Source organism: Polypterus senegalus, chromosome 8 (assembly GCF_016835505.1).
Source record: "Polypterus senegalus isolate Bchr_013 chromosome 8, ASM1683550v1, whole genome shotgun sequence".
Classification (NCBI taxonomy): Eukaryota; Metazoa; Chordata; class Cladistia; order Polypteriformes; family Polypteridae; genus Polypterus; species Polypterus senegalus.
Genome location: NC_053161.1, coordinates 158,261,290 through 158,274,354, shown reverse-complemented (window position 1 = coordinate 158,274,354; position 13,065 = coordinate 158,261,290). Strand labels below are relative to the sequence as shown.

Genomic DNA, 13,065 nt, shown 5'->3' with positions numbered 1-13,065 from the left:
TAGTCCAGTGAACTCATTGTCATGTTCAAGAAACCAATTTGAAATGATTGAGCTTTGTGACATGGTGCATTATCCTGCTGGAAGTAGCCATCAGAGGATGGGTACATGGTGGTCAGGAAGGGATGGACATGGTCAGAAAGAATACTCAGGTAGCCCGTGGCATTTAAACGATGCCCAATTGGCACTAAGGGCCTAAAGTGTGCCAAGAAAACATCCCCACACCATTACACCACCACCACCAGCCTGCACAGTGGTAACAATGCATGATGGATCCATGTTCTCATTCTGTTTACTCCAAATTCTGACTCTACCATTTGAATGTCTCAACAGAAATCGAGACTCATCAGACCAGGCAACATTTTTCCAGTCTTCAACTGTCCAATTTTGGTGAGCTCGTGCAAATTGTAGCCTCTTTTCCTATTTGTAGTGGAGATGAGTGGTACCGGTGGGGTCTTCTGCTGTTGTAGCCCATCCGCCACAAGGTTGCGCGTGTTGTGGCTTCACAAATGCTTTGCTGCATACCCGGTTGTAACGAGTGGTTATTTCAGTCAAAGTTGCTCTTCTATCAGCTTGAATCAGTCGGCCCATTCTCCTCTGACCTCTAGCATCAACAAGGCATTTTTAAGCCCACAGGACTGCCGCATACTGGATGTTTTTCCCTTTTCACACCATTCTTTGTAAACCCTAGAAATGGTTGTGCGTGAAAATCCCAGTAACTGAGCAGATTGTGAAATACTCAGACCGGCCCGTCTGGCACCAACAACCATGCCACGCTCAAAATTGCTTAAATCAACTCTCTTTCCCATTCTGACGTTCAGTTTGGAGTTCAGGAGATTGTCTTGACCAGGACCACAGCCCTAAATGCATTGAAGCAACTGCCATGTGATTGGTTGATTAGATAATTGCATTAATGAGAAATTGAACAGGTGTTCCTAATAATCCTGTAGGTGAGTGTATATACAGTGGTGTGAAAAACTATTTGCCCCCTTCCTGATTTATTATTCTTTTGCATGTTTGTCACACAAAATGTTTCTGATCATCAAACACATTTAACCATTAGTCAAATAACACAAGTAAACACAAAATGCAGTTTTTAAATGATGGTTTTTATTATTTAGGGAGAAAAAAAATCCAAACCTACATGGCCCTGTGTGATGTGTGTGTATATATATATATATATATATATATATATATATATATATATATATATATATATATATATATATATATATATATATGTATGTGTATATATATATATATATATATGTGTATATATATATATATATGTATATGTATATATATATATATATATATATATATATATATATATGTATATGTATATATATATATATGTATATATATATGTATATTTCATAAGCCCCCATGATTTTCTTTTTCACACCTGTCAGAACACAGTAGAGTATTTTCTTATGTGTGATATCTTTGCAGGTCTTTAAGTGGCAAAGTTCTGTCTAGAAATTGTATGTGTCTGAGCTGGAATCAGAGATCAATATGGCTGGAAGTAAATAAAGAACAGTAACCACATTGTCTTGGAGCAAGATATGTTGAGTGCTGTAAAAATTTTAAGTAAAAATCAAACAAAAAAAAAATGAAACCTTAAAATTCACCTAAATTTCATCACAAATTGACCCATTATGAGCATGAAAAGAAAAAACCAATGAAATGTGCCAACAGTCAGCACACATTTGTTCAGCACAAATGACATATATGTAAAATATTTTCTAAAATTGTTCATATTCGGTATCTGGTTTTGATTATGTTTGTTTCTATCAGACAAAAATAATATTAGATAGTAAACCATGTAGTGTAAGCTTAGTAAACCTGTTAAGTGTACAGTTCCATCTGATTATGACAAAAAACTGAACTTCATAGTCGTTCTTTAACCATATCGTAATTAGTTAAACTGAAATTAATATATATGTAAAAATAAAATAGAAATATCTTTATGAAATAAAACCTAAATTTAAACTAAAAATACATGATGAAGGAAACTAAACTGAATTTCCAAGTAACATCAGAAATAATATAGAAATAAAAACTATTTATTAACTATAATATAAAAAGGCAAAACTATAAGAACCTTGTACTGGTGAATTCTAAAGTATTTAAAAAAAAAATGTGTTTCAAGTAGAGACTTATGAAGAGAGAAGCAGCCATGGTGCTAAAGGAAAGAGTTTATTCAGAAATCTATAATGAGGCTTTAGAAAGTTTTTAATCCTCACTAAATCTTATCTCTTTTCTCTAAAATGTTGTGATGGGGTAACTGCTAATGATTGGACTTTGGGGTTCTATTATTTATACTGTATGTTTCCTTTTGGCAGCATTAGCAGACTTTAGCAACTTGGCCTAACACAGTATTTAAATGTTTCCCAAGAGCACATATTCAGAAGGATTACATTCAAATAGAATAGACCTACCTACACAATTTTTTAACACTATTTTGTTTAGTTGCGTGAAACTGTTTGATAACCTTTAAAGCATACCAAATACTACTCCAGTCTATTACATGACTTGGGTGTTTTACAATTTTGGTTTTAGCTGCTCTTCCAGTTTCCGTTTTTAAGGGGATGAAACGCACATATACCATTTGGAGCTGGAGATCAGAAAATGGCTACTGCAATTGCATCATCTGGCTTCTTGCAAGAAGTTTAATGTTACCGCTTTTAGCAGGGGAAGCTTGTGACCACTGTTTCAGATGCTAAAGGGGTGATTTTGGTAGACTAAGTACCATCTTGTCAAAACAGAGTGGTTATGTAAACTGAGTTCAAAGAGTTGCAGTATGCAGAGTATTTTCAAACAATTAAAGCTTTAATAAATAGCAAAAGCAGTGATATTTCACATTTAGTACAGCAGGCAATTTTAGTGCTGGTGTACAGCAGATGGTAGTACAGTATGTTCAAGTGCAAGTCAGCAGCATTATGGTCTGTTTTGATTTATGTTTTCTTTTTTTAATAAATTGTTCATCTCATATGGTTGTTTATTACTACTGCATACTTATTTGGATGGCAGTTTAAAATTATTTCTTGCGGTCCCTGTTCCTTTATGTACTATCATGATACAGTGTAATCTGGTCCATGGGAAGAGCAAAATGACTTGTGGAATGTAAGCCCTAATTACTACTAGTAATAACATAAAATAGAAAAATTACCATAAGGCTCATTTTTAACAGCCTAAGATGAAACTAAGAATGATAACAGCAGAAAGTATACAGTCAATTGATGTGAATAAAAATGTCCCCAGTAGCATCTTGTAGCACACACTGAGGGAGTGAACCTTGGCTAAAGGTGCTATAGGAGAGCTGTTGGGGGACCATGTTGGCAGTTCAAATGAGTGCACAGTTATGAAATCTTGACTGGTATGCAGCTGTCTGATTTTTCATGCTAATGGTATAAATGGAGTAAAAATGCAGGAGCAATCACTATATGGTTTGGAGCTTGTGTAAGTAAATGCCAGACAGCTGATTGATATTTTTTAGCCCATTGCATTACCATGTTCAAGTGGAAAGCTATAACCTTGTCATCGGACAGAACATTCCTGTTCTACGTATGAGGTAGAGGAAAAATGTCCATAATGTTTAAAATAGTTTGGAATCTAGAGTGCTTTTATTTTCAGGCAAGCTTCATTGGGGTGGATTGAGGAGCTCAGCTGTGACTTTCTGGAACTGGAATGCATTTCAAAAGTGTAGTCTTTTCCTAATGATAATGATTGAAAACCTGGAACAAATTCCAGCTTGCTTCTCACATGATTATTTCAGGAAGATTCCATAACAGAGTCGGGTTTTGGGTCCCTCCAAAGCTTCACCCTTCTCCATGATCACATAAACCTAATCTTTTTGATGGCTGTCCTCCTCTGACAAAACAGAAAAAGGTGTATAGTGTGTAAGAGGTAATAAGTAAACATTTGCAAAAGCCAGAGTGATGGATGTTTTGAGCATATGTATAATTAAAAAAGTTATCTCTAAATAAATCTCTCTTAATTATTTACCTCTTTCCACTTAGGCACACTCTCTTGGTTTTATTTTTTAGAGTTTGAGTTCATCGAACAAGAATACATCTAGTACGGATGGGCCCAAATTTCCCGGGGACAAAAGTTCTACAGCGCAAAACAACAACCAGCAAAAGAAGGGGATTCAGGTGTTACCTGATGGTGAGTGACAATATCAAAAATAATTGTAATATTTGTTCTGGTGGTTGTTTGAAACTTGTCTTTCTAGTATAATAATTCATGACTTTGTCTCGCCTTATATCTGCAGGACGGGTAACAAACATTCCTTCAGGGATGGTAACAGATCAGTTTGGAATGATTGGGCTCTTAACATTCATCCGGGCAGCCGAAACAGACCCTGGAATGGTGCACCTTGCATTAGGCAGCGATTTGACAACACTAGGTCTCAATCTCAATTCTCCAGAGTAAGTCCAGTGTTTATTTTTGGCATCTACCATCTCATTCACTCTTCTTTCTACCATGTAGTACTCTTCAGGCCAGCTTTGCTTTATTGGAGATTATTCATACAAAGTTTGTAAATTTTGCTGACTTTGTAGTTCATTTAAGTTCTATAAATGCTATTTTCCATAAAGATATCAATATTTTTTTGTAGTATTTTTAAGATTATTTTACTAGATCACAGATGAACATTTAACCATAGTTAATCCTGGAAATGCTAAAGAGAAAGAGGATGAAAATGCGCTGTAGTTTTGTAATAGCTTTTTGGGATTGTTATTCCTAAAATCTTAGGGGTGTCTTGTGTTTAAACTAGTTAAATACTTAAACTGGGTAGGTACCTTGCCAGAGAAGGTGTTATTTGAGCCTAGTTTTTAGTTTAGCTTCACTGGTGATGGACTTTACATGGCTTTTTGGGATCTGGCTGGTTCAGGGTAGACAGAGAAATTTTCTATGACCTTTTACATTGTTAATGGTAACAGTCTTCTAATTCTGTGCACTCATTACAGTAAACACATCTCAGTCTTACTGGGAGGACAGGCAGGGTCTGATGGCAAGAGGTTGGATGTGTTTCCATGTGTGGGGAAGCCATTTATTTGTGCAGAAAACAAGTTATTGTGTTTCTTGTAACATTGTTTGCCTTGATATATTTTGAACAATTTATGTGTTCCATAAATAAAAAAAAAAACAAAAAAAACTGATGCCTTGACTTACACAAATACATCCCCCAAGAAGTCATCATAAAAAACTGTATTATAATGGTTTTTCAAGCTGTTTTCTTTAATTAGCAATCACACGTGTCTTCAATCATATATATATCAATATATGTCCCATACTGAACATGGAGTAAGCAAAGAAGAGCGTTGTCCAAGGACATCAGAAAGAAATGATAGGCAAGCATGTTAAAGGCAAAGGCTAGGAGACCATCTCAAAGCAGCTTGATGTTCCTGTGACAACTGCAAAAATCACTAAGGTGTTTAAGGTCCAACCTCCCAGGATGCAACAACTAGAGGAAAATCGATTCCCTTCAATTAAATACAAGCAGAACTCCAAGGTCAAAGTCCTTCAGTGTCTGATCATACTATCTGTCTGTCTTTGAGTGACAATGGGCTCAAAGGAAGAAGACCCAGGAGGAACTCCACTGTTGAAAGAAAAACATAAAAAAGCGATTCTGGAATTTATCCTTTGAACAGATGAGACAAAACTGGACCTTTTTGACAATTTGCCTTAGCTCTATGTCAATAGATGAAAAAATTAACATTTCAAAGAAAGGAACACCGTAACTATTGCAAAGCATGGAGGAGAGTTCAGTTATGTTTTGGGAATGCTTTGTTTTATCTGGCATTTAGTGTCTTGAGTCTGTGCAAGGAGTAACGAAATCTTAAGACTATCAAGACATTCTGGGGCATAACATACTGTCCAGTGTCAGAAACCAGTTTCAGTTGCAGGTCATGGATCCTCTAACAGGATAATGGCCGAAAGCACAGAGCGGAATGCACCCAAGAATGGCTAAGAACAAAATATATAAATATTCTGAAGTGGCCTTCTATGATCCCTCATTTCAATCCTATTGAACATCTGTGAAAATAGCTGAAACATGCTGTCTCTGGAGAAGGCACCTTTTAGAGCTGACACAGCTCCAGAAATTGCTTGTTTACAGTGATTTGACGCTAAGGATTGTGTAGCTAAATATTAGGTGAAGGGTCCCATCATTGTTGTTCATGCCATTTCTGTTTGTGGTGTTTGAAATATTCTGTTTATTCAAAACGCTAAAGCAAAGTGATTTTTGCTAAATACAGAATAAACAATGATGGGTGCCAATTACTTTTGACAGTTTCAAGTTATTTCAGAGACAACGGGGGGGGGGAACGGGATATTTTTCTTGGAGACAAATATGTCCACATCTGTCTCAGTGTGTATATATGTGTGCATATATTATATATGTTTGTGTATATATGTAAGTATATGTGTATACATACATGTGTATGTCAGTATTTTAGCATTATCCTATTTAAGTAGTTTTGGCATTGATGACTTTGATAAAGAGTTAAAGAGGTGTTTCTATTTTTATAAAGGTACATGAAATAATTACTTGTGGTACAAAGCACTGCTTGTACTTATTACAAGAAGCTGATCCAATTTTTCATAGTATTCTGTAGTAAAGAACAGATCGATCCCTCAGTGTGTCATGGCATTCAGCTCAGATGTATTCTTTTTATTCTTCTGCAGAAACCTTTATCCCAAATTTGCATCACCTTGGGCATCTGCGCCCTGTCGACCTCAAGATATAGGTAGGAGGAATGTGCTTTAAGTTATAGTCTGCAATACTTCACCTGTGTTTACTGTATTTGTGCACTGAGCTATTTTTCTGTATTGTTTTAGACTTCCATGTACCATCCGAGTATTTAACAAACATTCACATAAGGGATAAGGTAAGATTTAAAGAGAAGACTAAAGTTTCTAAATTAACAAATGCTTTCACAGATTTATCAGGGTTTTTAGTATATGTTGTATTTTGGTCTTTTTCTGAACACTAGTGCATAGCTTATTAGTCCAGCAGTGCATCTTGATTCAGTTTGACAAAAATTCAAAAACTTCCATCTGTTAGCCTATTTGGTATGTTAGGTTTGGCAAAGCTATTTTTTCTGCCCCTTCCTAATTTCTTATATTTAGCACCACACATCCCAGTATCATTGCCACATTCATATGTAGTTTAAACTCAGGTACTTTTTAGATCCTCTCTCTCTCTCTCTCTCTCTTTTATTTAATTTGCATTAGATTGACTGTTTCAACAGTTCAGTGTTCCTTGGTTGTGCTGCTAATGGCCAACCCACATATTTATAACAAAACAAAAGTAATTATCAACATTGGTTGACCTGCAATCCTGCATGTTAAGAGCCCAATCATTCATGCTTCCGTTTATTCTCTATAGGACAGATTTTGTCCTGGAGCACAGCTGCAGATGCAGGACTTCAGCTGCAAGTTCACTCTTATTGCTTTTAGTTTGTTCAGTCTTAGGTCCCGCTAAGCAGAAATTAATGTCTGATACAGTGTTTATAAACACATCAAGTATTTTGTGATTCCAGTTCTCTTGCTTAATTATCTTTGGATACATAATACCCACAAATGTGAAACACTCCTTTTAAATACCTCAATTTTTTTATCATGCGAAGAAGTAATAATAATAAGAGTATGCTGTGGAAGGTTTAGTGCTTAAGTGACTGGCAAAGGCAGATTTATTTACAGTAATTTCTGTTGACATTAAAAAAGAATATTGGCTAAAGTGTAGCCTAAAGTTAATAGAGTAAATTCTGTTATCTCAAAAACAAAGCAAACAGAAAGATACATTGATAAAAAGACTTATTTTATGCCAGTTTCTTTTTGATTGCATGAATTGAAAAGAGCAGGATGACTTAAAGGTTACATTACACATGTCATAACAAGACTTCATGCAGCAAAGCATCTTCAGCAACTGTGCTATAAAACGTATTTGAGTCTGATCTACTGAATGTGCACATAAAATGAGACATAAATAGTATTTTGATCGATGGTTAAGTTGTCCCAATCAGGAATCTCCCAAAACCTCCCTTGATAAGGGCTCAGCTGTGAAACAGATGGAAAAATTGAAACAGGAATACATATTTATAAATAAATGCTGGCCTCTTTGGATTAATAACAAAAAAGCAGTCCATAACATATCAAACTCATTTTGTGAACAATTACAAATTCTTTATGTATGATTGATGAGAAAGTAATACTGTGTTTTCAAAACGTTTCCTGTAAGAGAGGCAGGAAAAAATAGCAGAAAACTTAAGTAAATATATATAATAATTTCTCTCTCTCTGTCTTCGTCGCGGACTGCCTATTTCAATGTGACATAGATCACCTTTATTGGATCATCCTAAATAAAAAACACTAATTGATAAACACCCTAATAATGTTATTTTAACAATGTTTATTTTATAAATAAATAATTATAGTAATTTTTTCTTTATACTAGAAAGGTATGTGTTTTTTTTTTAAACTTTCAGATTCAAATTTGTAACCCATAAATGGATCTGTATCAAATACGACTTCTATATTTAAGATTTCATTTCCTTTCTGTGAGCACTCCTTACCTATTCAGCGTTAGTCATATTTTACATTTTTGTTAAGTTTCTTTTCATGCAAAATATATGTGTCTGACTGGTAAAATTCCAAGAAAAACACAATACTTTTTTTTTTAAAGTAACCATAATATACACTTATTTAGGCCTCTTTAATTGTGTGCCCCTGTTTATATGTTACATTTTTGGACACATTAATCAAAATTATGTGACCACTGTGAATGAAAGCTAGTGAAGATAGTATTAAATGGATAACCTATCATTTTTTTCCCCATTTCAGAACTCTTATAGTGTATTACACTGCCACCATTTTGAAGTTTTGAAGTAATTTTCAGCATATTGTCAAATGCACAGTTTAAATAATAATTCTGTAGAATCTATAATACTTTGTATCCTGAGTAAATATTTTGGCTTATATATTGTTGACATAATGCAGACTGTTTTTAAACTCCTTGTTTGTATTTTTCTTTGCGTACTTTTTCAAGTATTAGTTATTTTAAAAGAAATTTGAAAACACAATATAATTACACTATCATTTTTTATAACTAAGTATTTGTTAAAGAAAACGTTTTAATCATTGATGAAGCTGTATGCTGTTCCTTTCATCTGCATCTTCACTGGTTTAGTGGTGATTTGTCTGGGTTTACCCAGGTTAGCTTGTTGCACTCTTAATCCACAAATTTTTTTCTTTCTTGTTCTTTAGGGAGACATAAATTCTGTTTATATCATCTGATACCACCATTTCTTTGGTTCCTCCACTTACCCTGATATCCTTCACTGCCATCTTTTTGCACCTCTTCATTCAATCATCCTTTTAACTTTCAGAAAACATTACTCAGGTCATGTTGGTCTGTTGCTCCTAAACACCTGTAACCTTTACACTAAGCCGTTCTTTTAAATCGGTGTTCATCTTCCTCTCACTCCATGACCAACACTGTGTGAAGCCATCCCTGTGAACAAGACCCAAGTATAGTGGTTGCTAAAGTCACACAATTCAGTATACACCTGCCCATATGACACTTTTGTTGTTTTCATCCAGACCTTAATCGTCGCTTTCCTGTAATCTGGAGATTACTCCTCACACTCCACTCTATCAGCCTCAGGACATTCTTCCTATTTTCTTCATGTCTCTAATTTAAAAGGTCTCCTTCGACTAAGATATTTTGTGGTACTGGACATTCACATTTGTCATCATGTCCGGATATATCTCTCCACACTGACAAACAGTATTATGTGCTCTTTACACCACTAGATTCTTATTTCGAAAATTTTTCCTACTTGTATATGATGTTGCACATAGACAAGCTAAAGAATTCTCCTTTCATCAATCGATATTAACAAAAAATTTGTTTTATAAGTACTTTTTATCCGCTGTTAACTGATGTTTCCGTCATTGTGATGTTTGTTTATTGAATTCTTTATTTTATGTTTGTGTACACAGCTGGCTGCAATAAAACTTTCCAGATATGGTGAAGATCTTCTTTTCTACCTGTACTACATGAATGGAGGAGACCTTTTACAGCTGTTGGCAGCAGTGGAACTGTACGTATCAAACACCATTAAGTACATGGGTTGATTGAAAGGTGTTGAGACTGTATCTGTCATCTGAAGATTCTATGGAGTTGAGGACCTTTCCAAACTACCATCCTTCATACTCTATACACTTCTTGCAACTCTTCAAAATTTTCTCAAGATGTACAGCAGCAAATTTTATTGACATCATCACGGCAGTGGTCACAGCTTTGTATTTTTTTAATCAGATAAATTTCCTTCATTTCCATCTTTTAAATACTTTTACTACATAAATAATATTGTCCTACTCACTGTCTCATATACTTGATTCAACATCTGTCTGTCTATCTGTCTTTCTGTAGTATCTATTGCTGATCCTGGCTCTGGAGAGTGGCGATGTGTTGCATGTTGGTCACACATGCAAGTAAGAATTTCACTGTACTCTGTACATATGGCATCAAATATTTAAAATGTCTCTTGACTACTTTTCCCAAGCTTTAAATAGAATTCAATCTCGCACTTAATGCAACATCACTTGTGGCTATCAGTACAACATAGGGGTTAAACTGTTTGATGAGACATCTCCAGGACTAAACAGAAACTGATCCTACTAGTGATATACAGTCACTACCGCAAAGCCACAGCACACACAAGATAAGTCAGTGGCTTTGTTGTCATACCATCCGTACACAGTATTGCAGCATACAGTGGCATGAAGTAAAGTTCCCTGGGCTGTGGCACAGTATATGCATAAACATAGGACAAGTGCAAGACAGACAAAGAACTACTGTACAGTGTACTATGTTTGGTGTACTATAAATGTAGTGCAGTCAGTCTCAAAGCATTTCAATCAACCCTTGTATTCAGATGTTTTTGGAGGGGGGCACTCCTCTCTTAATCCACATTTAAATAGATCATTTATGCGTATATTACATTATAATTATGAAAATGCAGTTAATGTAGTGTAAATTGGAAAGTAGTGTGATACTTTGGCAATCATGTGGTGATGTGTGCTTAATTTAGTTTACAGTCATTACAGATTAAAAAGTTTTGCAGTTAAAGTAACCTGCAAGACATAGCAAACAATTGTATGATTTTTTTTTAATTAAATCTCTTCATTAAATCTGTTTGATTTTACATTTTTTTGTAGAATTTAATGTTCAGAAGAAGGGAAGAAGTACATTTCCATAGTGGTTAAATTTATGGTGATTGTCCTACTAAAATTTTAAATAATGGAGGAGGTGTTAGTGAGACCATGAGGGGGTGCATACTTTCTGTGGGGATCCCAATGCCCCAGTGCAGAGAGGGGGACACTGTGCTATAAAAATTGGCTCCATCCTTTGGAGGAGACGGAAAACACACATTCTGACTCGGTGGTGATAAAAGATTCCTTGGGTATGTTTTCAAAAGAGTAGGGTATTTCCCAATGTCCTGGCTAAATTACCCACCATGACCTGGTCATTCTGGTCCCCTAATCATCACCTGTCTCTAACTGGTTAACTGTCTCTTCCACGCCTTCACCATCTAATGTGTGGTGAGCTTACTGGTTCAATTGGCTGCTGTCACATCATCCAGGTGGGTGCTACACACTGGTGGTGGTTAAAAGTGGTTCCCCACTGCCTGTGTAAACTACTTTGAGTAGTGAGAAAATAATTATAGAAATGTAATTATTATTCTTTATTATTATTTTTTAAATTTTGGGCAGTTTAATAAAGCAACTGTGCTGAATGAATAGTCATTAGTTCAATTTGATATTTTTCATATTCTTGTCGTCTTCTTATTTATTTTTTCATTTTCCAAGTTTTTAGTTTTGGCCAGTTTAATAAAGCAGATGTGCTGACTGAATAATCATTAGTTCAATTCGGTATTTTTCATGTTCTTGTCTCCATTGTCAGCAAATAATTTTCATAATTTTACCTAACACTGCAGATGCTTCTGCTTTGTAAGTTCACATATAAATAATGTGTAAACTGATAGTAACATACTTTGCATAGCATACCTGACCACCACTATTTTTCATGTTTTTTCTTCTCTGTCTTGATAATGAAAACAAATCATTTAGTTTAACTTAATCTGACTTTAATAATTGTTTTAAATTCTGTACCCTCCTAACTTGTGTTGAGATTTTTTTTTGATGGCCTTTGACAGCAACTAGGTTGTCTTATTTAAATCTTTTATTTGTGGCTTATATTATTCTAAATTAAAGAACAGTCCTGTGGCAGACTGAGGCTCTGGCTCCTAATTACAACAATCTTTAGGCAGATGAAACAGAAAATGGATGTGCATGTCTTTTGAGCTAATTCTTTCACTTCCTTCCCACTTACGAGTCTGGATGATGAGTTGGACCAGCCGCCTTTCACTCTAACACAATTGCATTTGAGGTGACTTTACACACTTTATGGCTGAAAGCTATGATCCAGGTTAAATGAATTCTCAAATGAAGTACCACACATGATCTCTGAGTTGAACATATGAATAGCTATGAATGTTTCCAAGATGACAATAATAAATAAAAATCCTAATATCAAAACATAACAATTTTATACCTCACTGTGTTAATAGTATTTTCATAAGTCAAACATTCTGTGTATTATATATAGTCGTATTCACAGAAAAGAAATGAAATTTTATCTTAAGTCATCACATTAACAAAGTGCGAAGTCGTATTACACTAAACCAAACTAACAGCAATATCTTACTGTGATGCATTTTAATTAATATGTACAAGTGCTGTAATTTCACTCTTAAAATATTTTGTTCATTTTTTTATAATACAGGCCTGTATTGTTACAGCTACATTCACTTCCAGTACTTTACAATCAAAAAATAATCAAAACGTCTTAGAGTTGCCTTTTATGACTAGCTTTCTTCAGGAATACAAAAACCTGTTATTTTCTTTTACTTTGCATTATGAGCACGTAAACTCTTTTATATATAAAGCTGCTCAAATACAGTCCTTTTTTTTAAGCTTTTTGTATTTGTTCAA

At 34.8% G+C, this 13,065-nt stretch overlaps 1 protein-coding gene across 3 annotated transcripts in view; it reads left to right on the top strand.

Annotated features, from left to right (window-relative positions):
* Window positions 1-13,065, top strand: part of cnot2 (CCR4-NOT transcription complex, subunit 2) — a 124,982-nt gene that overhangs the window by 101,783 nt on the left and 10,134 nt on the right. For all 3 annotated transcript variants that reach the window (XM_039759942.1, XM_039759944.1, XM_039759943.1), the window contains exons 9-13: window positions 4,047-4,167; window positions 4,274-4,430; window positions 6,691-6,752; window positions 6,844-6,893; window positions 10,009-10,109. In XM_039759942.1, coding sequence (XP_039615876.1) covers window positions 4,047-4,167; window positions 4,274-4,430; window positions 6,691-6,752; window positions 6,844-6,893; window positions 10,009-10,109 — 491 coding nt within the window. The remainder of the gene's footprint in view (window positions 1-4,046; window positions 4,168-4,273; window positions 4,431-6,690; window positions 6,753-6,843; window positions 6,894-10,008; window positions 10,110-13,065) is intronic.